The 27698-nt window shown below is 39.8% G+C and overlaps 1 protein-coding gene across 2 annotated transcripts; it reads right to left on the reverse strand.

The window, feature by feature from the left end:
- Positions 1-1821: 1821 nt before the first annotated feature.
- tnn (tenascin N) lies at positions 1822-26679 on the reverse strand. 2 transcript variants are annotated; one of them, XM_077616241.1, is made up of 20 exons: positions 24741-26679; positions 21483-21645; positions 15929-16117; positions 15656-15856; positions 14728-15102; positions 12361-12494; positions 12109-12238; positions 11820-12002; positions 11639-11728; positions 8921-9184; positions 8570-8833; positions 8209-8472; positions 7759-8022; positions 7105-7235; positions 6358-6496; positions 6122-6273; positions 5890-5986; positions 5636-5800; positions 4656-4819; positions 1822-3183 (listed from the first exon to the last, which is right to left on the reverse strand). In XM_077616241.1, the coding sequence occupies exons 3-20, from the start codon at positions 16113-16115 to the stop codon at positions 3040-3042; spliced, it is 3348 nt and encodes a 1115-aa protein (XP_077472367.1). In that variant the 5' UTR covers positions 16116-16117; positions 21483-21645; positions 24741-26679; the 3' UTR covers positions 1822-3039. The 2 variants fall into 2 exon arrangements, with proteins under 2 accessions (XP_077472367.1, XP_077472366.1); XM_077616240.1 differs by having other exon boundaries at positions 21483-21893.
- Between the last annotated feature and the right edge of the window lie 1019 nt (positions 26680-27698).

A 27698-nucleotide genomic window follows, 5' to 3' on the forward strand; every position in this document is an offset into this window, starting at 1 on the left:
GGAGACCCTCTTCGTCAACAGGGACAAAGCGTCGGCCACTTAGGAGCCCTCAACTGGAGCTCCCTTTTCTACGCCGAGCCGTGTACATTTTCTATACTGGAGAAAGAAAAAAAAAAGAATTAAAAAATGTCTGACTATGATTCTTTTCCATGTTTTTCTAAAGCAGGGGTCTTCAACTCCTGTCCTCGGGGGGGCTTGCATCCAGTCTGTTTTCTATATCTCCCTCCCTCCATGTGTTGGTGGAGGGAGACATGGAAAACAGACTGGATGACAGGGGATCTCCAGGACCGGAGTTGGAAGACCCCTGTTCTAAAGCTTTTAATATACCCCCCCCCCCCCCCCCCATTTAATGTACTCCCCCATTTAATATACCCCCCCAAATTTAATATACCCCCATTTAATATACCCCCACATTTAATATACTCCCCCATTTAATATACCCCCATTTAATAAACCCCCCATTTAATATACCCTGGGGCTTCTAAATGCCCAAATGACAACATACCGATAGCACTGCATTGTCCTGTAACAACTTTATCCGGTCTTTCTTCGGTAAATCGTCACTTCTGAGCTGCTCTGCAGTCCACACCCGTACTGGCTCCTGGCTCATCCGCCATTTTGAAGAATGGCGACGGGCATTTGAACTCTGACCTTGGTCATGCGCATTAAACAAGTCCGTCTTGAAATTGGCTTTGACAGTAAATCGGTAACTATATCCATTTCTTCTCCCCCTTCAGCCATTGTGGGTTGACAAAACCTCTATTAAATCAACACAACAATATATTTGCGATGACGTATTCCTACGCCTGCAAGAAAGGTCTTGGTGTCGCCAACTCGAAATCTGATTAGTTAAAGCAACAGTTTTACCGACGCTTATTTCTGACCCTGGCAACAAATAAAGGCTGAAATGTGATTGGTTAAATGCTTAAATATGAAAACACACATCTGGAAGCAACACAACCAGAGAATTTGGAATTATTTAGTGAGTACAAAATATAATTAATATCAGCCTGTGATTCAGATAGTATTTTTAGGCCAGCAGAGAAGGCTTTATATATATATATATATATATATATATATATATATATATATATATATATATATATATATATATATATATATATATATATATATATATATATATATATATATATATATATATATATATATATACATACAGACAGCCACTGACCTATTTGTGTAAACTCGGGAAATTCTTTAAAAAAGCAGAACTTAAACACTACAGTCATCAATTGATGAAGTTCTTTTTTGGGCAGCTGTGGTAGTACTAGCAGTATATTAGTACTAGTGTTTTAGGCCTTTTCTTGTTGTCATAATTGCATGAAAGTTAGAAAGTATTAGGGAGTATTAATACAGTTTCTTGGCTGTAATTACACATAGATGGCCAGCAGGGCTTCCAAGTGAGAGGATGTCCAATCAATGGCAGGAAGGTACTAATAAATCCCTTTTGGCAGCGGAACAAAAACACGTTCCGACCTCGTCGACAGATTCGCTGATGAATAGGAAAAGGAATGTGCCGAAGTAATGAAGCCAAAGCCGTATTAATGACATTTGTCAGCTTGGAGATTAAAATGAGCATTGAGTCATGAAGTGATGCGAATATGAAGAGCGAGGGAGACGGAACGACATTTTAATTCGTGTTTGATTGAAGCCCACCACCTTGATTGATCAGTGAGGTCCTCGTCATTGGAATGTAAAATGTGCAGAGCTTAATTCTTAATTCAGCTAACGTGATCTGACTAGTTTCTGCTTTAGAGTGTACGCAGGAAGTTTTCATTTAAAAAGAAATTAGTATTCCAATTACTATTATGACAACTCTTTATTATTGAGGAATATATGCTGCTGTTGCCTAATAAAATGAAACGAATACATAAAAATGAAGAATGGAGTTCAAACATGGGAGAGGAATGTTGTTGATGATTTTAAAATATGTTTGAAACAATATTGGTCAATCATGCAAAAAGAATTTCAGTTCAAGTCTGCTAGCCAATTTTACTCAATCTGTCTAAAAAATATTTAGAGTGAAAGCTTGTGATAGTTTCTTTTTCCTTTGCTTTTGTCCTAGTTTTTATAAACAAAATAAAATGGGACTTAGCAATTCAGTTCCCAGGTGCGTTGTGCATTCATCAAAGGATCACTCAGAAAGAAAAATAAAAATAATAAAATCAAGCATTACATATAAATTTGAAGCGCCTGCTTAAAAATGTTTGTTATTTCCTAAATGTGCTTTTACTTTGATTTGAATAAAGGTAAAAGTCAGGTTAAAAGTTTATATATTCACTTCATTATGTTCACTCTCATGCTATGTATGGAGATTTTCTTCATTTATTTGTCAATATTATGCTTTAGTCAGACAGTTCTCCATTTTTGTTCATCTTCTATTTGATTGACAGGCAGAACAATTACATGTTGCTGTCGTAGATGTTAAATAATTGTTTACCTTGTCTACGTGGTGGATATGTTTCACTGAGAAAAAGCATTTGTAGGTAAATCACCCAAATCCACATTATTTTAGTAGCCAATATTTTAGCAGTATATTTACTAGGCAATTTTTTAATGCATTTTTGCTTGGTTTAGTTTAATAAAAAGTGTTAGGGGGCAACTAGCAGCACTTACTTGTTAGCGAACTACAGAATTAAACTAAAGCAAATAAAACAGATTGAGTTATATTTTATCTCATTTGGGATTTTTGCTTCTTTGACCACAGAAAAAAAACAATGGGAGTTGAATTATTAATGGCAATTCAATTTTGGAGGAAATCAATTAAAAGATTACTAATATCACACATGGCTAGTCCAGTTATAATTAAAAAAAATTGATTGGTGCAAAGTTTTCCGAGCAGGCTAGACAATTGGTTAGCACGTCTCATAATGGGAAAGTTTGTCTTTCAAATATTGACTTTTCTGGCACGTTTTTTCTTAACCTGATGACTCCGAATCCACTTTAACTGAAAATCTTAATGAGAGCAGGCTGACTCTTATATGCCCAATTTGAGTGTGGTAAACAGTTGGACTTTTTCTACTTGTTCTGATGACTGACGGCGTTCTCTCGGTTCTTCAACGAACGTCGCTTCTTGCTGGAGTACGAAGAGGTTGGCCGGATCTTCATCTCGGTGAAATCCAGGGAAACCAGGTGGCCTTTCCACGGCTCCCAGTTGACCCCCTGGAAACGAGGAGAAGAGATTAGAGAAAGCCCTGATGTCACCAAAAAGTGGAGGTAAAATATTTCCATTTTTCTCCATTTGAAAACGCTTCAATCGATTGTTCTTGCCGGCTGTTGTTGTTGTGCCAGTTGCTTTATCGTTGGTCTCCCTGGCTTCTCAAGTGCTCAATTCTCTCCCTTTACTCTTGATCTCAAACCAACAGGCAGACGGTCGCCCTACAGAGCCTGGGTTGCGTTTGAACTTTGTTTGCAAACGGGGTTGTTTTTCCCCTTTTCTCCGTCGCCAACTGCATGGTGATGTCGGCTTCACAAGGTTTCACATATAACTATTCAATGTGTAAAGTGCCTTACTGAACTGACTATGATTTGAAATGTTTGGAAGTTTACTTAAAGTACCAAAAAATAAATGTTTATTTGAACAATAAATGTATTGTATAGTCTACAACAAGGGTTTTCAGACTCGGGTTGGTTCGCGGGCCGCTTTAACGTCAACTTGATTTCACGTGGGCCGGACCATTTTAGGTATAATATTTAGATTTTTTAAAATAAATGGATTAAAAGAACTAGATTAAAAACCCTGAATATTCAGTTTTTTTTATAGATCTAAAACAATGTTTATTTGAGCTTTTTTAAAATATATTTTTAGATTTTCCAAAATGATATTTGAACTAAAGACACAGAAAAAAATGATTAAAAAAATTACAATTATTTATTTAAAAGGGGGGAAATCAGGAAATGGAATATACATCTATACTCTTCATTTTAATTTGATCCTAAAACAGAAAGTCGGCACTCATGATTTACTTTGCCGGGCCACACAAAATGATGCGGCGGGCCAGATTTGGCCCCCGGGCCGCCACTTTGTGTGTGTGGTCTACAATGTATTAGTTTCCCAATTATTTAATGCATTTGTGATAATGAATGCAACAGTTCAAGCACTTATTACGTCAAACTATGGTGAATTTCGCATCTTTACACAAATCTTGACACTGTTGGGTTGTCCCTTGGGTCTTTTGTCACTTTTTATGTATCATTTACTAAGTTCAAGTATTAAAAATACATCGAAAACAAATACATTGACACTCTTGGACATTTAAACAATTTTCTACATTTTTTAATCACTCATTGCTTTAAGATGTTTAAAAAAAGAATTTGGGAAGATGATGTCGCCATAGAATTTTTGCTTTATTGTATTCAGTATTTAATCTGATTGGCATGAGCATAGATTTTGATATAATTTCAACCCATTTTAGCATAGAAAAGTAGCAATTGGACATATTGAGTTAACAGTCGAACATCATTTTGGCATATAGATAAAATATTACAAAATGTCTAATTATGCAAACACTCCACACTGCATATTTTACCTTAAAATATTGGCTAGCAAGGAATATATGTGCAGTGCAAATGCGCGCTACAATAAACTACCTGGCGGATGATGAAGTTAACGAGGCGTATCTCTGATTACTCACCAGACTGTGCCTGTTGTCCCCCCATTTGCCGTTGATATTGGCCAAGTGACAGTTTTTGTACCACCAGGCGCCACGGTGCGTGAGGGCGCAGTTGCCTAGGGCAATGTCGTTATCTGAGTCGATAGTTGTCCAGGGCCGACCTTGGTGGTAGGTCATAGCGTCACCTGTGGAGCAAAATGGACAGACACGATTGATCAGAACCGAGTAAACGCTTCCTAACCTCAATGTGTCATCACGTTTGCTGACCCACTGGACGAATATCGACATCGGTGCAGCAGTGTTGCTTTGAGTAAATTTATAAATGGCCCATTTCTATTGCTGATGAAAACCCAAGTGTCATGAATTCGCCTTCGGCTGCAAGGTGAAATTGAACCCAGCAGTGGGAAGCAGAAAAGGGAAAGGGAAGGGCTGATGCACAATTTAGGATTTTAATGAAGAAATAATCATAGAACTAACCAGAACTGGGACAAAGTTAACAAAATAAAAATTAAAAAAGGGAGAAGCACACCAAAAAATAGGTAAAAATGACTTACATGACCAAGAAACACGAAACAATACTCCCACAAAAGACATGCAACAACACAGGGGTTGATGACAAAGTAAAAACATACCCTGGGTCATGCAGGGTAAGGGAAGCCAGTAGGGACACAACAGGGCAATTCCATACAAATCACACAGACAGGACACACAAGGAAAACACAAGCATTCACCAACCCCAAAACACAGACAGAATATGCAATTGAAGTCTGATTGCAGCATTCAGCCCAACTATATTAATTCTCTCATCACATTCTGAAGTAAAAAATAACAAATTAAGGTAATGCAACACAACATGGTGCAGGGCAACGTAATATATTCTTATAATGAGTCTATATATTAAAAAAAATAGGGTAACGTAACAAATGAAGACCTGGTAATGTATAAATACATCAGAGTAGGTCATGTTGAGTCTAGAGATGACAAATACATTTCATGTGTACCTGCTGTTCCTCTGTAACTCCCAATGGAAAGCGCAAATTTCTGCCTGGCGCTGCCGATCTTGAAGCTGTCGTAGACGGCGTAGGCCCTCTCGGAACCCAGGCCCAAATCAAACCTCACCTCATACTGGATGGGCGTGTTGGTCATTTGGTAAATCTTATCCAGTCCTAAAACGACCCACCAAAACAAGAGTCGCTCAGCCTTGCGTAACTTCACAACACAGTATTTAACAGAATAAACCGATAGGAATCCTGACCAATCCAAAATTCGTCGGTCATGTTGCCGAAACCAGCCATGTATTGCCTCCAGCGTTTCATGAAGTCCAGTTGGCCAGTAGTGCGACGTTGAAGAACCTAAAACAACAACGTCAAAATCAGGCATTTACAATACATGTCACCTATATAACCAACACAGCCTTTCATTTTCTGTAGTACTGGTTATACAGACTGGTAAATGTTTTTTTTTTTTTTTAAAGAGAGTGTTTGTACCAGCCAGCCGCCTCCATCAGTATCCATGTCGCAGTAGGCCTCCATGGGTTTGGAGTTATCATTATTAATGTAAACAGTGTAGATGCCACTCTTCTTCAAACCATTTTTCATAATCTGAAAACAGTCCATGGGGAAGGGGTGGAGAAGGCCAACTACAGGGGATAAAGAGGGGGTAAAAACATGAACGAGATTTTTTGACACAACCCGAACTTATCTTATCATGTATCCATCCACACCCGTTTTGAAGATGGTTTCAACCACTTTGCTCCTCTTGTTGCCCCTATAAGCTATGATGCTGACAATGTATCTCTTCCCCATCAGGAGCCTGGGTATGGCAAAGCTGGTCTCTCTGGCTCTGAGCTGCTTTTCAACAGTCTGAAAACACAATACAACAAATTAGACCACTCAACCACATTGTCCGCAATGTCCACCGGCGATGCCATGAGCACAACGTCAACTGGCGACTGGCATTTGGCTCACTTTTTTTGGATGAGGCAGGGCAAGGAGTATGGTGTGTAATTTGGGTTCAAATTTTCAGTCCTTGGGGTATTTGGATGGAAGCGTATTACAGACATGTAATAAAAACAACTGCAAAATTGAATATTTAACGAACCAACTGCATTATAACTCCCTTTTATTATTCATGGGAAAATAATGGGGCCCATTTCAACTACTGGTTGAGTCAATAATTGATTAATAAATCTGTCTGGAGGCCATATGCCCTGTGATAAAATGTGATCTTTAAGACCACAAGAGGGAATCCTTGCACAGACTTTTGACTCTAAAAACGATGTCTAGGAAGGCATGTCAGTTTTCGAAAACAATTAAAATGCAACATTATTCATTGCATGCATTGTCATCATTTGAATAATAATACAGACATAATAACAACCTTTGCCTGCAAAAATTTACATTTCAGAATATTCACAGGATGAAAGTAATTCAATTATTTTTAGTTTTGTCCATAATCAGGTTCAACTCACCTCCATGTTGCCATCTTCATCCCTGTAGGTTAGGATGTAGCCCTCAATGTCAGCCAAAGGAGGAGCCCAGGTCAACATGGCCGACTCAGTGGTGACACTCAGAGCCCGGAGGTCCTTTGGAGCGTCGATTTCTGTCAGTTAAATCACAGCAGATGACATGAATGCTCATTCATGCTGGTAAGGAGTTAATTAGTTTGGATTTGGGCGACTGCAAAAGCTTGAACTTGCCAGTGACAATCATTTTTCTGGCGTGCAGGGAATTGACCGCATTTTGCCTCCTCTCTTTTTTTGACTTAACGTCCAGAACCAAAGCTGACAATTATCTGCGTGCATGGTTTTTATTTGCTTTGTGTGCCTCGGCTATTCATTAGCCTGTCCTGTTTGAAAATAAATACTAAGCTAATTTGTTTGACACATGCACATGCACTCAGGTAATTATCCTGTGGGCTGAGAACATGGATCATCCTTTCATTCATTTTCTACTGCGCGCCACTTTTGGGGTCAATTGGGGGCCCGTTCCAGGATGAAAGGTGCCTCTCCCAATAATTTGAAGCCAGCCGTTCACACTAATAATTTAACATTTGTAGGGTATTTGAATTTTATAACTCATTGACCGCCATTAACCGCAAATGACAGCCAATCATTTTTTGACACCTGTTTCTGCTTGTGTGGAGACCTTCCTGCCGGCTTTGTTTCCCTTAATGGCCCAGATGTAGATGGTGTAGATCACACCAGGTCTCAAGCCTGTCAGGCTGTAGGAAGTGGCGTCCGGCCGCAGAGAGATTTCACCACTCGACCCTTCCGAGGAGGTGTAGGTGAGAACGTAGCCTTCTATTTCTGCCTGGACACCATCCCATGACACTGTGACACTACTTTCGGTTTCATCATTGGCTCTGAAGTTAGCAGGAGCATCCAATTCTATAGGAGAGTGTAAGGAGAATAAGTTTTTTAGCAGTACAAGTTTATGTATGGAGCAAAGATATGAAGAAGTAGGTACTCGAACGATTCGCCGAAAGACGTTTCGCCGCGTCCATTCGGCGAACTGTCCGTCGGCCAAACGTCCGTCGGCGAAACGTCACGGAAGAAGTAAGTCACACTGAAGACCTGTCTCTGCTTTTGTTGAGACCTTGCTGCTGGCTTTATTTCCCTTGACGGCCCAGATACGGACCGTATAGACGACTCCGGGCCTCAAATCATTTATGGTGTAAGTGCTATCGTGAGGCCCAAGTGGGATTTCCTCACTCGAGCCATCGGGAGAGAGGTACTTTAGTACATAGCCGTCGATTTCTGCCTGAACGCTCTCCCATGATACCCTGAAGCTTCTCTCTGTCTCGTCATGGGTTGAGAGGTTGGAAGGAGCATCCAAATCTGGGAGTTAAAAGACAAGCTTTGCTCATAAACTAGGTTTTGGTAGGTTGGTTAGTCTATTCTATTTACATGTCATGAGTTAAGTCAGAGTGAAGACCTGTTCCTGTTTGCGTTGAGACCTTCCCACTGACTTTGTTCCCCTTGACAGCCCAGACGTAGACTGTATAAACCACTCCAGACCTCAAGCCTTTTAATGTATACGTGTTCCTGTTCGGCCCAACTGGGATTTCCTCGCTTGAGCCATCAGGAGAATGGTAGCTTAGCACATAGCCGTCGATTTCTGCCCGGACACCTTCCCACGACACCTTGAAACTGCTTTCTGTTTCTCCCTGGGCCAAGAGGTTAGTTGGAGCATCCATCTCTAATGAAAGGGAAGCAGGGAAATGAAGAATTGTAAGATTGCAAAACTGTCATGTTGAAAGTTCTGTGCACATCATTTAAACTCTACCTGTCTCGACCGTCGTGAAACTCTTCCTGCTGACCTTGTCACCATTGAAGGCCCAGATTTTTATGGTATAGACCGCACCAGGCTTCAGACCAACCAGCCTATATGAAGTTACGTCACGTCCGATTGGGATCTCACCACTGGAGCCCGCATCCGAGGTGTAGGTCAAAATATAGCCTTCGATATGGGCCTGTACCGGGTCCCAAGAAACCATTGCGGTATCTTCTGTTACCTGAGAAGTGATCAGGTTTGCAGGACCATCTATGTCTGTGGAGGTGACATTACGACATTTCAATGTAAAATGCATTTCTATTTACAAAAGATCCAAGATACCAAACCACTTCTGGAATGAATTCATCTCCTAAGTAGAAGTACCACTGTATTTTCATTTCAACAGTTTACAAAATGAGGCATTGAGAACTCCAAAAAAGGACCAAATACCCTATTTTTCGGACTATAAGTCACATCATCCAAATAATGCACACTGATGAATCATATTAAAGAATAAATAGTACAATGGCGAAAACGGGCTAAATAGGCATCTGTTAACATATTGGTTTTTCAGATAACTGTGACTTGAAAAAACATTTCTGGGTATCTTGGTCAGAGTGAGAGAGAGTGGAAAAAAAACGTACACTAGTCACAGGCCTAGCCAATTTATGAAAAAAAAAATGCAATTTATTGTCCGTAAAATACGATACTCCCATTCATTTGCCAAAACATGTTTTATAGGGCAAGAGATATGAGCAGTTAATGCCAACATCTGTCCCTTCACTTATTGTCGCCTTCTTTCCAAACCACAGATAAAAAGTAGAAGGGTCAGAAATCAGAATTATCCACTTAAACTTTGTTACGATCTCCATTTACGTTGAACGGCATCACCGGCTGAGTCACTGTTGGTGACATTGGTGGAAAAACGACATCTACCGGTAACCTGGCACACAATGACAGCACAGAGGGGCTCTGTGTGTAACATCTGTGGTATCGCGGGAGCCACGTGAGGCACACATGAGGACGGGCGTCAGAATGTGCAGAGGAAAGATTGATGACAGAGGAGTGTAGAAGTGAGGGTGTGGTACGAGCATCCAGCAGAGACAGGGGAAGTAAGGGGAAATGTAAAAATAATCATCATTACGGATGATTCCTTCATGGCACCCTTCAAGGTTAGACCGGTGTCATGATGTGGTTGGTTTGATGAAGACTGATGGATGATACTACATTCTGGGGGAGAAAGGAGCTGGCCCTCTGCTAAACTTTATTCCATCTCCTTGTCTACTCTTTCTTCTCATGGTCTAAAACACACATTAAGGTCTTCAGATACTTTAAAACTGGATTATATTATGAATCTTGTTCATTACTTCTTTTCGATTTGAAGTTGGTACAAAGTACTCCTATCGGTTGCTAGGTTCTCAACAACTAGGCAATTTCTCTCGGTCATTTTAAGACAGGAGATGCCATCTGTCAGATTAAAAAAACCTGAAACACCCGAATAACCCAAGATAAAAGTTAATAAATCATATTTTCTTCTAACTATTGAATACATTCTGCATTTCCTTCTTATTGCCGTGAATTCCCCCACCACACTTAATCAATCTGGCCTAACTACATCTAGTATTAATACATAATGAGACCAGAACATTGGCAATGGAGAGAAGAGACGATCCTCTTCAATTATCATCAAAATCCCTTTCAGAAAAAAACACAAATGAAAGCCCGTAGCCACGAACTGGAGAACGAGCTGCCGTCTGTCTGGTGTAGATTAGGGACTTTGTGCACCAGGTCATTCATACTCATCACAGGAACAGGTGAGCGAGAGAAAAAAAATAGCAGGGAGCTTCAAAAGAAGAGCGGTGATAACTAAACACCATTAAATTGGCTGCCTCCGGATTAAGAAAAGAAAGCCATCAACTGCATTGCCACGTAAATTGGTAGAGATGTTTCACTAAGGATGAAAACGGAAGTGAAGAGGGAGCAGTAATTTAAGAAATACAGAAGATCTGTCAGGCCTTTGTAATGTGGTAAAATCCAGGACAAGAAAAACATTCACCAACAACTACTAGATATAAATGATCATATTTACTGTATTTTTTCAAATTGTAAATTATTTTCTATTCAAATAAGGTCTTATCTCTCAAGGGTCTCCAGAATATGATGTATTTTATTCGCTTTACTATCATGTTATTGGATAATTATTAGTGATCCTTTAATGGTTTCTCTAGTTGGAACATGATTTTCGTAGTATTAAAAGTCATTGAGTCAGTGTCCAAATATAAGAATAAGCAATTGGAAATAATACAATTTTTTTTCCTGTGTTCTAAAAGCAATCCAAAAAAAACTAATCGCCTCTCAACATTCAGTGAACGTCTTGTAATTGTTTGACCAATCACATCACGTTTCCTATCCATGACCACACTCACCATTAGAAGCAGCCCACATTATGGCCTGGTAAATTCCAGCCCTCTACGTCATTAACCCATAATTGTAACTCTCGATGACTGAACTGTATTCCTTAATTGTTTTGTTGTCATTGGCTGCACGTGGAGGGTTGTATCGTATATTACTCTCACAACAAGATTCTGTTTTTCCTATTAAATTCCAGGCTGTTAGCTTTTACAAGGACCCAACCGGCAGCCCAATTAAAAGTATATATCCTCAGGAGAGTTTTATCAGCATTATACAATTAACAGATGGTGATAAACTAAAATGCAGGGTGTCACTGACCTGTAGAACCTATTACAGAAGATGCGTTTCCCTCTATCGGCCCTTTGATGGCCTGCACTGCAATCAGGTATTCGGTTCCTGGATACAGGCCTGAAAGGGTTGTAAGGGGGGGTGTCTGATGAACTCCGGTCAAGCATGCTATTAGGAAATATTTGACTTAATAATTAGTTTGGGAACTCACCTACGATGGTGTGTTTTGTGCGAGCCTCTTGGCTTTTCTGGACATTCAACTCTTCCTCTTGTCCTGATGGGTCCATGTGTGTGAGCCGGAAGTAATCCACCTCCACTTGTGGGTTGCTCCAGTCTACCTGGATTGAGACGTCGGTCTGATCAACAACTCGGATGTCGCTGACTGCTGAGACAACTGGAAAGCAACAAAACGGTTTTTCAATTGGCCGGTCAAGATCTCTAGGGTTCATAGTCACAGATGTTAGACCTTCTTCTGAAATTCTTGTTTTAGGTTGGCTCACCTGTGGTAGCCTCAATCTCCTCGGCCCCACTTTGGATTCCGTTGCTGACAGCATGAATTTCGACCAAGTAAGAAAGCCCAGGTGTCAAGCCCGTGATGAGATAGGAGTTATCCTTGTTGGGAACCCGAACCTAGAATGCAAATTGATAAAACTTGTGTAAAAATTCATGTAAATTGTAACAGCACACATAAAAGAATTGCAAAAACCTACAGGGAATCTAATGGACATATATAGTTTAAAAAATGTTTTTACCTGTTTTAAAGCACTTCCCTGCCCTCGGGGATGATAAGTTAAAACATAATAGTCGACTGCAGGAACTGGTAACCACTGGACTAAGAGGGATACATCAGTTGCTTGGACCAACTTAAGACCTTGAGGAGTAAGAGCTGGAGGGAAGAACCAGAAAACAATACTTGAATGTTAATATTTAGAATTTTCAAATTTCTTTCAAGAAGTTTGTAGAAGTGCATGTTTTGTTGCTTAACTATTTTCACATGGGGCCGCCTCTTTACATCTATGTCTTAAATTATAATGATCTGAGATGTTTCTTGCAGATGTTACATCCTTTCTCCTCTTAATTCGCAGATCGTGAGGTCGCTCTGCGGTTGTGAGGCGACCCGAAAGCAAGGCTCTTCATCAGAGGTAGTGGAATAATTGATGTCAAGAGGGTGAATAAGAATGTATGTATCAACAGCAGTGTGCCATAACAACACAACAGTGGCCAAGTCATGGCAGACGGCCAGTCGGCAGTGCAGTTGCATGCTACGCTTTCCCAGAATGAGGCAATCTTTGTGGTGGATTAATAGTTGATGAATATTTAGATTAAAATAAATAGTGCTTTGCACGCAGGAACCTGAGTTTTTTTTCTCGGTAAAAAGGAAAATATCTGCTCTGTATAGTTGACATAAGACAGGAACAGTACCACACTGTATTCATCAGCTTTAGTCTTTAGCAGATATAATGGTTACTTGTGCTGTTTGAAACACATAAGGCAATCTTTGACTTTAAATAACGTTACAGAAAGGTGACAAAAAATACTTTAAAATAGGCGAATTTTCCTCTGCACTTGGTTGAAAATTGCGGAAAAAAATCAGGGTCCATTTGCTATCTTTCTGATTTTGAAGAAATATATGGTCCATTGAGGTTTGTTTTGCATCAGTATCAGAGTGTGTGTGTGCGCGCAAAATGGGGTTCACAGAGGTTGCCATTCAAACTCGATTTGCAAATCCCTCAGAATTCTAAAGGTATATCTTCAAATATCCATGAACCAACTGTATACTCTGTTGCAATTGATGCGCTAGTTGACATTTATGCTACTGTTAAGAAAGAAGGATTCATGCTTTGCAGGCTAGAAGCCGTTGGTGGATAAAGATAACGAATGAATGATACCAAGAATACATATGCATAGACAGTTGGTATTTTTGGAGTATTACTGTAAATCATGTTTACTCCCCCTTGCAGACAAGAGCAAATTTGAGTTTGAAGGGAAATTAGTTGCCAAAAATTGTCTTCCTTATCTGGGAGATCTTTTTAGAAACTGTCACAAGCCCAAAGTGCGGATAAGAATTTGTGTATCAGCTCGCAGCTGCTTCCCTTTCTTCCCATGTCAACTTCAATTGTAACAGTATGCAATTCCTCCCCAATTTTGCCAACCACACTTTTAGCAGCAAAGGTGCAGCTCAATTGAGGTTATTTTCTTTTTTTCTTCCTTCCTGCGGTGTTTTGTGTCCTAATATCTTCAGACATTTGAAGGCCATAGCCACTAACAGTGTTGGTCAGGGGTCAAACCACTAAAAGGACCCCCCACCCATCAACTGCTATTCTAAAATAACTTCTTTCTTCGAATACAAAAAAGGAGGTGTAGCTGTCTAACAGATCACGTTGGACGTTTTGATGATTTAGTTATAATACACAGTGAATAAACGTCTAAAAACATTTCAATGTGTGTCTGGTTTTAGCAGGTGGGATGATATTTGGAGTGAACCACGACTGTATAGGCCACTCTGGTCCACAGTGGGTGGTAAAACTACAGAGACGTATACCCAAACAATTTAAAGATGTGATTGTCCCTCAACATACAGAAGACTATTTAAGTCACACCCCAGGCAACATTTGCAGCAAAAATGTCTCCCACGTGGCTCTTCTGGTTACGCTATCAACACGAGCAAAAAATCAAAGGTGGCCTTTTTTGCTAGTGTAAGCAGAAAAATGTCTGGAAGAAAATTGGACTTATTACTGTTCCAAATATACCTTAAATTAATTTTTCTCGCAGGAGAAAAACACAATCTTATGATTAAAAAGGACTGTTTTCTGTCTCAATGCACATTATTGCTCGCATTTCTAAGGACATGGAGAGTCGTTCTTGTAATGACTTGAATGTACTTATACAGTACATTCTGGTCAATATGGCACAAAACAGGACTTTGAGAATGTTCTCAATTTTCTAATGGATTCAAATTCCCAACTCCAATTCCCACTGCATGGATTAAACAGTTAAAGAGAACATTTACGATGAGGAAGAACTGGCCGAGATGGAAATTGATAAATGACCCCTGCCACTAAACTGCTCTATGACAACTGCAGTGCAAATGAACAAACAACCCCAAAAAAGCAGCTTACCTAATGAGCAGTCCTCCCCATGAAAGCCCTGGTCACAGATACACTGGCCATCCACACAAAGGCCATTCCGACTGCAGTCCTTGGGACACTTCTGGACACTGCAGTCATCGCCGGTGAAGTGCGGGAAACAAACACATTTCCCATCCACACAGCGGCCCTTGTCATTACAGTTGTTGGGGCATGACATCTCACTGCAGTCTTCTCCCGTGAAACCCTGGTGGCAGACGCACTTGCGATCCACACAGCGACCATTGTCGTTGCATTCGTCTGGGCAGGAAGATATCGAGCAGTCTGGGCCTTCCCATCCCGGGTAGCAGTGGCAGTTGCAATTCTCCTCTTGGTAGGTGCCATGGCCACTGCAGCTTTTGTCCACACCTACAAAACCAAATAATACAGTGACCGGACGTTTGGTCCCCGGACGTTTGGTCCCCGGACCTTTGGTCGACCGGACGTTTGGTAGAACGGACGGGCCGTCGACCGGACATTTGGTTGCTGGGTTCGCTCGCTGTCAAATTATGAGAGAGAGAGTCTGTTCTACCAAACGTCCGGTCCACGCCCCGTCCGTTCTACCAAACGTCCGGTCGACCAAACGTCCGGTCGACCAAACGTCCGGTCGACCAAACGTCCGGTCGACCAAACGTCTGGGGACCAAACATCCGGGGACCAAACGTCTTTCGACAAAACGTCCGAGTGCCAATAATACAGTCTGTTAGTGGTTTGTTATGTATTTCTTCTTTCCTTAACAAGCTAAGATTATAATTACACAACATACTACGAACAGCCAGTTCTGCCTTGGGGCAGACTGACAGAAGTGAGGAAAGCGAGTTTGCAAAATCGATCAAAAAAGTTCTAGTGAGACTTGTCCTGACAACAACAACAACAGTGGTGGCCCACCATTTTAGGTTAAGTCGCTTCGTTTGAGTCCTACCTACTGAACCTCCACTGCCACAGCATCCTTGAGCACACTGGCTTTTTAGATAGTTGACTTCCTCTTCTAAGCCATTCACTCTGTACAAAAGAGATTTGAAGCTCTCAGATTCTGCACAGTCACACGTGGGAGACTCCAGCCTGATCTTGTGCCTGAAGATGATGTTGTTCTCTCCAGTCGGTGTGGTCTCCATCTGCAAACCTACAACACATATATGGCCAAATACCGCTCTTAATAGTAGGCTTGTCATTCAAGTTAAATGTTTTGTCTAACCTTTTTCATCCTGACTTTGAGGATGCTCCAGTTTACAACCAGACCCCCCAGGAACGTCAATATTATAGACATGGCTGAAGGTAACGGCTTGCTCATGAGTGGAGGAGTCCACTTTGGTCGCAAAGCTGCATTGCGACACGGTGCAAAGTAGGACCAGCAGGGCCCTCCATGGGAGTTTAGCAGTCATGGCTGAAAGAGAAGGCGAGAGCAAATTAGGAACAAATCCAGAATTTCCTCAGGGATCAAAAAGTTATCTAAAGAAGCGGAACCGCATAAGTTCATTCCGAGACCCCAAAGTATTGCTTCATTTAAAATCGGTCACCGTTAATGAACTCTCGCAGCGTTAGTCAGCTGCATAATCAAAAGACTAATTCCGCAATTTGGCATGAAGTATAATAAAATCCTAATCATGCACCATTGCTTATGGCTGTGTTAAATTAAAAACAGAAACAAGAATGAATTTGGATGATACTCCATCTGTTTGTTTCTGCGATTATCCATTTACATTGCTGGCATGAAGTTTGTATAATATGTTAGGAGAGCTGCAGATGTTTGGCGTCACAGCTGAATGGATGGACGGCACGGTTGCCAAGTTGAAAGGGGGTTAAATTTAAACCTCCCTGGCAACCGTTAACATAGAACTGAGAACACAACTACTGTTGACAATGCGTTGTCCTGTGTTTAACATTTATGCTGTTTATTTTTCTGAATGAAACTAAACCCTGAGATCAGACTCAGTGGTTCTGTGTTTGGGGATGTTGTCTTTCTGGCAGGAGAAAAATGCCTTGCAACCAAGCCAATAGCACTATTAATTTTGCCCAGTCAAACATTTGCTGCTGTGCAAAACCTTGTCCTCCAACATGATGTCATTGCGTTTCAGCCAAACTGATGTCACGTCAGCCTAAAGCCATTCTGCGGCTCTACCCGAGAGGCTAAATTACAAACTCTTGTAAAAGCAATGTCATTTCATCTTTTTTTTTCACCCCTTAAGTCTGAATTTAACTTGTGTGGCAAAGATGTGAGGGAATGTAGGAAGTTTGTGTGGCCGACTGATAGATATACTGTGGAAAAAGTCAAAGTTTAGTTGGAGTTTATGGAGCCAAGTGGTGATGGGTTCACTGGCTAAAATAAAAAAACTCATACAAAAATTGTAATTATTTTATACATTATTATTGCATTTTAATTGTCTTATAGTTATTGATTAAAAATATATACTGTAGATCAGGGGTGTCAGACTCGGGTTGGTTCGCGGGCCGCTTTAACGTCAACTTGATTTCACGTGGGCCGGACCATTTTAGATATAATATTTAGATTTTTTTAATAAATGGAATAAAAGAACTGGATTAAAATCCCTGAATATTCAGTTTTTTATAGATCTAAAACAATGTTTATTTTAGCTTTTTTATATTTTTATATTTTACAAGATGATTTTTGAACTAAAAACACAGAAAAAAATGATTAAAAAATTGCAATTATTGATTTAAAAGGGGGAAAATCAGGAAATTGAATATACATCTATACTCTTCATTTTAATTTGATCCTAAAACAGAAAGTCGGCACTCATGATTTACTTTCCCGGGCCACAAAAAATGATGCGGCGGGCCAGATTTTGCCCCCGGGCCGCGACTTTGACACATGTGCTGTAGATGAATTAAAGAGAAAGTCAGACTACAACATACTAAACACTATAAAATGACTAAATGTACATATACGTTAAATACACTGAATATGAATTGAATGGATAAAGAAATCAATGCACTAATAAGAATAAATACCACATTTAAATGTAGAAATACCCAAATAACTAAAAGGAATGGTTTTGAAATGGCATTGGGATGCTGTGTAGAATTCTGGGAGGTAAGGTAAATTATGTAAATGTAACGTGAAATCAAATGTGGAAAAAATGAAGTGGTGCGAATACTTTCCATATGGACTGTACATCTCCATTGTGTCATTAACGTATAGTGTCACACTGCTGTTTACATAGCTGGTAAAACCATTTGCACTTCACACCCCACAACGGAAAGACGAGTTGGATCGTGGGTGATAGTTGCAACTGTTGCTGTGGAGAACTGCCACTTGATGGAAACATGGCAAAAAGCAGTTCGAACTCATAGAGGCAAGTTCAAGACACTGGTGTAATTGCTAGTGGTCAAGAGTTTGAGGTGGGCGATTGGCGGCTGTGTGAGAAATCCAAGCCATTACATCACTGCTTAGGGAACATGTGCAGTGGTCGGCGCATCCACTTAAGTGGGTGTTTTATGAGAACGTGCAAATAGAGAGAAACAGCGACGAGGCCTTTCATGTCAAATGTATTCCTTCCTTTATCTATCAGAAAATGCTCAAAGGGTAGATAGAAGTGGGGCATGATAGACAATTGAAATGGAATTGCCTATAGACTACTAAGTACCCAGTTCGAATCATTATTCATACTTGGAGTAAAAGTGCATTTTCATTTGCTGTCTGGGCATCTTCTGGCTGGCAATGACTCAATTTTCCCTATTTAAAGTGATGGATTTGAAAGATGAGTACGGATGGGCTTAGGTTTCAAACATCGAGATGAACCTCTCACTAAAGTCATGTTTTATGTCTCAGTTCAAACACTTGGTAAAGGCGGAACAGCATAAATGTTTCTGGCGGCAGGGCTCCCCATATAATACCTACTTTATTTTACCATAGCCACAATATATAGACACATAGGTATATGATCTTGTGAGGAAAAACGTACTGTATATGCTTAACATTAACAGAATTCATCTGTGTTATGTATAACAAGATATCTTGAAATAAGCTTCTCCTGATGATTTTAGTGCGTAGCAAAGTTTAACGCCACATAAGCGGTGTGTAATGTAAACCTCCAAAATAGGTGCTCTGGGTTTGCTGAGGCATTGATTCAGTTGTGCGAAGTCTTTCTAATATCAACAGAATTTTGAAGGCGTTACTTCATCTTAAAAATAGAAAGAAACAGAGGATAAACTGTTGAATCAAGTGAAATTACATGTTAAATGTCCATTTTTCTTGATCGTCTGTATATGATGGCGCACTAAGTCAACAGAAAAAAAGTCCTTTTTATTATTCTTAGCATTCTCTTTTGGCATTTGATCAAACAACTTTTCATATCTACCAATTTCACTGGCCTTTTCAAGTTATGATGGAAAACTGAAAAGAGGCTCATGCTTTACAGTAGGACACCATTTTACTGAACTCAATTTTAAAGTAAATTGGACTTCAGTTTAATTGTAATATGTTGCCCTTATCAGGCATCTAACACGTATCGCCACTGTTAAAGAAAAACAAAAAACAAGTGTGTATATTTATGTAGAGCAGAAACAGGCTGTGTTATATTAAGGCTAACATGAGCCATGCCTGTTGGGATCCAAAGACACTTTTCCTGAGAAGTGGTGACAGATGCTGCTGCCGTGTTTGTTTGGAAGCTGGGAATGCTCAAACAATGACCTGACAGAAAGAGGGTGAGGGTGCCACAAACATATGCAGATAGCAAATCTTACGGGAAGAAAAGAGAAGGATTGAGTATCAAAACAAAAGGCTGCCTGTTTCTCAAAGTACCATCATCAACATTGGCTGGGAGTGAATGATCTATCACCGCCAAAGGGGCAAAATATGTTAGTTTAGTAGCTCAAAATGCTCAAAAGAAATTTCTACTTTACTCAAGGATTGGCTTATACGCCCAAGTTGTTGATAAATATTTGAAAATAAAGTTTTTCAACATGTCTTTCCTCATGCACTGGATTAATTCACTTTCAGTGGAATAAAAAAAAGGTTGTTTAAAATATTTAGTGTACTACTACAGGGAGCTCACTGCCATATCTAAGAACTAAAACAGTGATGTCGCTGCCAGGTTTCCCAGTCAAAACGAATTGGACATCAATCAGTTTCAATAACCGTGAAATACTTAATGAATATTGGACTTTTGTACCCTCCTGAGGGCATGTTCACAATGCCGAGCTTCCCTTCATATGCAGCTGCAAACTTAAAAATGTGGTCACATTTCTTTCCTCCTTCAAAGCTTGGAGTCAGCAGGAGTTTTGTTAAAGTATTTTCGGAAGTTGATTCGATTATCGCCATCTGCCGGAATCCAAGTCAAAGCAATTTAAGAGTCCTTCACAGATCTTCATTGCGAACTCAGATCAACAGTCCTCGGCCGGGGCCAGCTGCAGGGGGAAGTGTCCTTGGTAACGTTATACTGAGCGATTAATGTTTCACATCTACATATAATGATTACTATTCCACACATACATATAATGATTAATGCGCACATATATAATAATATCCCAGAATAAACCCAACAGTAGAAAGAAGCCAAAGACAGGGTTCAATATGGCATCTTTCTCTTCATGGGGCCGATGATTCTCTGCCGCAACCTTGGCGGGTAGCGCGGGGCCAAGAAACTGAGGGGTGTTTATCGTTCGTTGTCATTGGGGCCGCCAGGTAAGAAAAACGAAAAACTTCCAAAGGCTTTCATGAAAGCTGCTGCGTTATGCAACCCAAAGGGCTTTTTTATAAGGAGCCCACTCTCTTAGGGGTGTGGGTCTCTCCATCGCCGCACTGTCTACACTGTCGTGCATGGCTGAGGGTCTACATCTGGAACTCATTTCCAGGGCTTGTGTTGGTCCCTTGAGTCATGCACAGTAGCATTAAATGTAAATCTAACGGATCAGCAGCCCCCCCAAGCCAATCAAATCTGTTCCTGGTTATTAAGAAAATCTACACTTGAACGTCTTAGCCTCTAAAGGGAAATGAGCATTGACGGGCAATAAAGGATTATCTCGCACAACAGGACCATTGAGAGGACAGAAATGCTCCTTTTGGAGAAACTCATGGCTGTTCTGTGTGTTTCAAGGAGAATATCTTGCGGATAAATGCAGTTTTGTAAGAGTGAATGCAAATACTTAAAATTCCCGATGCGAAGTGCACTTTGACAACTTGATATAAGATTTGAGGAAGGAAAAAAGGGTGTTTATCAATGGGAATACCCATTATAATTGAGTTTGCACAATTAAGTCTTTAATTGTTCTTGGAAAAAAAGATTCAGATTCAAAGCCAATTTGTTATGCTTTGTTTGGAAAATGTTGTAAATTGTGAAATGTCATTTGAACACATTTTACATTGATGCACTGTAACTCATATTGAATGTATGACCTTCTTTTGAAGGTCAGATAATTAGAAACACATTTTCGTACCCCAAAATGATGAATTATGCGGAATGGAAATTATTTTCAAAATGATTAAGAAATGATGAGATATGTAAAAAATTCATGCTTCTCAGGTTATCAAAACTAGATCAAATATTTTCATCCCCTGCAGGTGTATCTACTGAAGATTTTTGTCAGTGTATAATTAATTGAAATTCTACATATAATATGTTTGCTTCAAAAGCATGTTTTAATATGTACCAAATATTTTCTATTTAAATCAATCCCTGAATAAAGCTGCTCTTTTAAGATGCCCTTCTCCCTCTTCAATCCTTGTTGTCAGACAGTAATTGCATGCAATTGTATGATTGAATGCAGTGATAATATAACAAATAGCTCACCCTTGATGGTAGCAATCAGCCTTGTAGCACCTGTTGATGAACCCAAGACCTCCTCAGCAGTGGGGATTTTTTTTCTCTCTCCGCCGCTTCAGTTGTTAAACACTTCCCAATTGCCTGCAGGCCAATGGGCAGTAATTTGGGAGTGTCTCCGCTCCTTGTGGGACTGAAAGAGGCAGCAAGGACGAAAAAGGAGGAGGAAGCCACGAAGGAGAGTGCTTGTGAGAGCAGCTTTTAATGTTTTTATTCTATTTTTTTTTCTGGCCCCCCTACATGGCACTCGGCCTCTTTCCTCACACGGCTCACTTTTCCATCGTCCCAAGGCTTTCTCTACCTTGAATAATATTGGTCTTGTGTAAGGTCGGACGTGTGGTGAAAATAATGTATTCAGCAGAAAAGATGACTGGATAAGGGCTGGATGGAGTCAAAGAGGAAAAGCCAAGAGGAAGCTTTATTTAGACTGGGGATAAAGAATCAATGGGCCGTTCTATTTCAAATCGTCACAAAACAACTCGTGTTACCAGTTGGGACAAAACATCCCCAATGTCAAGGTTTCCAATACTTGACACTGACAGAAAGTACCGTATTTTCACGACTATAAGGCGCACTTAAAAGTCTTAAATTTTCTCCAAAATAGACATAGCGCCTTATAATCCAGTGCGCTTTATATATGGACCAATACTAAAATTGTTATCACGATAAAATAAAATAAATCAGTCGATAGGGTACACCGTCCTCTACAGCTCTCACAACTACGGCAAGCAGCCCCCGACTCTACTATTTTTCCCGTAAAAAAAGTACTGCGCAGTGACTGCTGGGATATATAGTTATTTTGTCAATACACCCAGTATGACGGCGAGCACACTAATTTGGTGCTCACCGTCATTTCGGCTGTATTTACAAAAGAAATCCTGCCGCTAGATGTCGGCGTCAACAGAGCATTCAAAGCTAGACTGCTAAAAATACGATGCGCTGTATAGTCGCGAAAATGCGGTATGCCTTTAAATATATTTGAAAGATTTACAGTCCTTTGAGTGAAAGGGTGGCAGGTAAAGTTATTTCTACATTGATAAACATTTTATTTATAAATTGGACAGAATGTTATATTTTAGGTGTTTTTTTAACCATATTGTTACTAAGCATGAGACTTTAATTCTTGACATTTGACAATGTGTGTTAATCTAAACAGGATAAGATGACATTAATATAACTGATGTGATTTTAGTTTTTCATGATTAGAAATGAAACAAAATACAATCACATTTTCTTCCAAGAGTTGGCGAATTCAACAAGACAAATACAACAAAAAATAACTTTAAATTTAGCTATACAAGCCACGATCTGAATTTGTTTAGAAAGGAGCCCTCTTTGAGACAACCGGATGCTTCATAATGACGCTGTCATTATCAAGAATTTATACTTCCTTCCAAATGTAAAAATAACTCTGGAAGCAACATGTTTCCTTTAATGGAGGTGTCTGCCTCACTTACTACTGACTTAAAAAGATACAATCTGATCACGCGTATGGAATTATTTTTTCCATCCCGAAGAAATATTAGTGTTTATGCAGTCCCCTTCAGATTTTAAAATGAAGCCAACTGACTGCCACTGAAGAAAGCAGAATGCATCTGACAAACTGCAGATTCATATGCAGTCTTGCGTGTTTACGGTAATAAAAGAATGTCTCAACGGATTCCACATCAAGTCATTGCAAAGGTTCTGGCAACATTTAGCTTCATATTGTAATGTGTTGTGGAGAAATTGGAAGGATGCGATTGTATTTATAGTCATATTGAGTTTATAAAAGCATCTATTGAATCCCGTGTACCATTCAATACCACGTAAATAGCTTATCACAGCACGTTGATGTACAAAGTATTGCTTAAATGATTGGGTTTGTGAACGCCTTCAGGGAGGAAATAAATTCCATATTATCTTTTACGGATTGCCGGGTGCAGCAAATGTACTGCCTAATACAGTGGTACCTCGACATACGAGCACCCCGACATACGAGCATTTCGAGATACGAGTAAAATTTCGAGCAAATAATTATATCTAAATTTCGAGATACGAGAAAGCCAGGTGGCCAAGACATGAGAGGCTGTTTATGATTTTAGCTCACTGTCTTTTTTGCTGCATCTCTTTCGTGTATAACAGATATCTATATATATATTACTTCTCGTTGGCAAGTGGTCATGCGTTATCCTATTGTGAGGACATTTGTGTGCATCATTTTCGGAATATTTTGAAGGGAATACAAAAGCAAACAGCCCATCGATAGTGAAAGTCAGGGGGGAGGCGGGGCAAACAGCCAACCCGGCCGGGAGAAGAAAGGTATAAAAATGTAAAACAAAATTAGAATTAAGTTAATGTAAGGTGAGATTAAACTTATTTTTGAGTGTGTCTGCATCGTAATCCAAGTTCATTTAAATTTGTTGATGTTATATTACGATTCACCGGTGCAAAAAACGCCAGGTTTCCACTTATCCGGGTTGCACTCCATATTCCCAAAATATGCACGTTAGGTTCATTTAAGACTAAATTCTGCTTGGAATACATTATAAGGAAAAACCTTCTCCAACATCGGACTTTCATTTTGGTTCACTTGGAAGTATTTAAATGTTGGCGGGTATGTCCTCTCTCCCCATTAACTTGAGTGTAATTAGTTTTTTTTTTCAAATACCAGCAATATAGACTACTTTTAGAAGGCATCTTAAAGTGACCCAAATAAGATGCTTTTGCCATCATCTGACTCATGTCAAATTCTTTCATGATGGTCTGAACAGGCCAAGCGCAACATGGAAGAAAATAGTGGAAAGACGACATAGACGGAGTTACGCAGAACTGCAATGAAACCGGCATATTTACCGTATTTTCACGACTATAAGGCACACTGCATTATAAGGCGCACCCTCAATGAATGACACATTTTAATTTTTTTTCCATATATAAAGCACACTGGAATATAAGGCGCCCTGTCTGTTTTGGAGAAAATTTAAGACTTTTAAGTGCGCCTTATAGTCGTGAAAATACGGTATTTTAGCAGCTCGTGATGTCTATAGTTCTCACGCTAGCACAAAAAGATCGAACATGACAAAAAATTTGAACGAGGCCATAATGAACACCTCTGAGTTACGGCATTGTTGTCCTATCAATCTTGGAAACCAACAGAATACGGAGGAATATTGTTAATTACAATGTAGATGGATGATAGATGAAATGATAAACATTACTGTCAGCTCGGGCCCCGCTTTTACGTACCATTTTGCTCAGTGGAGGAAGTAATTTGTTGAACGCTCCTGCACACCTGCTGTAGAGCTTCAGCTTCATCTCCTGTCCTCTCCCAGCCAAGATAAATCACTCCACCGCCGCACAGTGCTGGCTTATTCCTCTGGACGACCACCGAATGTGAGAACGCCCAGCTGTTGTTTACCAAATGAATTTCATTTCTCTCGGCGTAATTAACGGGACAAATCACCCCTCCTGCCAAAAATGTCACAGACTGATTTAATGCCATTGTTTATTACAGCTTTGTTTGCTCAGAGCATCTCTATAATGAGCGGAAAAACAATTCTCGGGATCTATCTTACCGTATAGGATGTCATCGTTTTTCCGTACCTGTCATTCTTCTTCCGTCGAAGGGGAGTGGAACGGTGGTTTTTTTGGCCCCTTCTTCCCGCTGTCTTCCCTTCACACTGTTTATAAGGTGTCGTAATGGCGATTCGGCAGGCAGCCTGCCCTGTCTCCCCCAATGTAGTATCTGATGTTATAACTATCTCGGTCTGGCTGTATCTGGAAAGGCATTTTATTGTTGGACATATTGCTGGAGCTGGACAAAAGTGCCAGGAGAAGAGGCAACGCTTCTGACCAACCATTCCATCATGGGATAAGATGGAAGAGATGTCGGCGCTTACCAGCAATGGAGTCGAGGGGCTCTACTCTGCTACTGTTGTAATCAGCTCCAGACTACTGAGGAACTGTGCGGATAAGCTTGGAAGAGTGACTCTGCATATTCTCTACCTCGGTCACAGTCTGCAGAAGTTCCCCATCTTGTGGAAGACTTCCTGTGTGTGGTTCCAGTTTTTGTCCAACTTTACAACGTCTTTTTGAGTCTGTATCCGTTTTAGCTACCGCAACCAAGATGGCGCCGTTCAAGTGGCAGCCGGCGGCGGTAGCTCCGTCCACTTTTGCTTGTTTTGTGTTTTTGCTGCTTTTCTGTCTTAATGATTTGATTTGGTGATTCTTAATGATCCCATTTACTTTGATTTGCTTTGTACTTTTGCTTTGTTGTTCTGTCTAATCACCCTCTTGCTACTGCCACAATGACATTTCCCAAATATGGGATGAATAAAGTTATCCAATCCAATCCAATTATTTACAATGATGAAAATTGGAAACCTTGTACCAAGTGATTAATCATTTTTCAGTGACATTGACAAAGATAGATTAGACATCTATCACCACCAATGGCAAAGTTATGTTGGGTTTGTTTACTTTGGATAGAAAAAAGGCCTTCCTCATATTATACAACACGAAGGTATGGAAGTATTTAAAGGGCAGGATAAAATATTCATAAAGCACAACAAATACTATTCACAGCTAACCTTTAAGTGAAAACGCCAAACCCGCCAATGGTCGTGCAGAGCTGCTGATTACATGTTTCCTTGTGTATCTGGAAGCAGTTTATTCGCTGTGAAACAGAATCACTGTCCAGGCTACTTGACGCAAAATGGGAAGTGACAGACAGGCCAAATAATGTCACCGCATAAAAACAGTTGAAATCCTCATTTCTGGCTTGTCTGTTGGTCATTAAGAACTAACTCAGTGTTGGCAATTTCACATCCTCACAATCGCAACTTATTTCCATTCTTTTTAAACATGAAAAAGTAGTTTGCAGCATGTTTACGTGGAAACCACGTTATTAGATTTAGCAGAAGTACGTGGAAAGATTTCACGTTTACATTTGCTAAATGCCCCAAAGGGCATTTCTTCTTTTAATCTTATAAAAATGTGTGTGTGTGTTCACATCAAAAGGATTAAGACCAGATAAAGACATGTTAGGTATAAACAAATCAAGGGCGTCAGGATGGTTTGATGAATGGTGACTTTTGTTTGCTCAGCCATCTTTCCATGAACACACTCAAAATTTATTATCAGAGTCAAATCTATACTCATACTGTCTGGCTTCTGCAAACACAAATTAAAAAATACAGTGTGGCGTGGTCTATACAGTAAGTGCAACGTGATTGGCTATCATTTGTGACCCGGATTAAACCAGTGCAGGGAAAAAAAGGATGGGTTTAATTTCAGTGAAACCTTTTGACCTACAGGAATTATCTAAGGTAAAATTTTCCACCAATAGTCTATCATTTATTGTAGACTTTCACAAACAAACGCAATGTTTATTCCATTATCGGATTGTGATTATCGGTACATTGGAGAACTGAAGCTGAAATTTCACAATATTATTTTATAAAACAAGAAGTTAAAACACTAAATTTTTCGTTTCTGCAAAAAATTGAGACAAAGCCATATTCTTGTTGGCTTTTTTTGTAATGAGAAAAAAAGTATATTTAACTTTAGAAAATCCCATTTATCGAGGGATTTCATGGGAAGGCTTATGGGTTGATTCCAGGTGACCTTCTGTTCATTTTGGGGCATTCCTAGGTCACTTCCTGGTGAATTACGATCGTAAATACTTTTATATATGGTGGTAAATATTGAGTCAGGTTGAGCCACAGACTTGTTGAACTTGTGGTGTTTTCAAACACAAAAAAGGACCAACTTGTTGAATTGAATAATTGCAATGCATGTCACAAAAGTAATTTGCCAATATAAAATTAAAACATCTTTCGATAGTCCACCATTTTGGTGATGGTCCTCATTTTATGCATCAAATGAAGCAAAGCAAATACATTTTCAAGCTCCACCTGGAATTTTGCTTTTGAATTCTTTGAGTCCATTAAAGGTTTTGTTCATAAAGCCTGAGTGCGACACAATGTACCATCTTGGTGGTCCGGTTTGCAAAATGCAAACACAGATGTGACACCCAGGAACATTTTTTCAGCATTTTTACCATCACTAGGCCTCCCCGCAATGTTCTATTTACAAAGAACATGTGAGGACCATCCTTTACCGTTGCACATGAATGAAACACAATATCTAATTCTAGGAATTTGTGCAGCATCATATACTGTAAATGTGAGGAGTGGAGTTTCT

This window comes from Stigmatopora argus, chromosome 12 (assembly GCF_051989625.1).
Source record: "Stigmatopora argus isolate UIUO_Sarg chromosome 12, RoL_Sarg_1.0, whole genome shotgun sequence".
Taxonomy (NCBI): domain Eukaryota; kingdom Metazoa; phylum Chordata; class Actinopteri; order Syngnathiformes; family Syngnathidae; genus Stigmatopora; species Stigmatopora argus.

Coding starts and splice junctions, on each gene's coding strand:
- tnn (XM_077616241.1), bottom strand. CDS start 16,115: ATGACTGCTAAACTCCCATGGAGGGCCCTGCTGGTCCTACTTTGCACC. Junction 11,729..11,819: donor CACAAAACACACCATCGTAG/GTGAGTTCCCAA, acceptor CAACCCTTTCAG/GCCTGTATCCAGGAACCGAA. Junction 3,184..4,655: donor GGGACAACAGGCACAGTCTG/GTGAGTAATCAG, acceptor CCTCGTTTCCAG/GGGGTCAACTGGGAGCCGTG.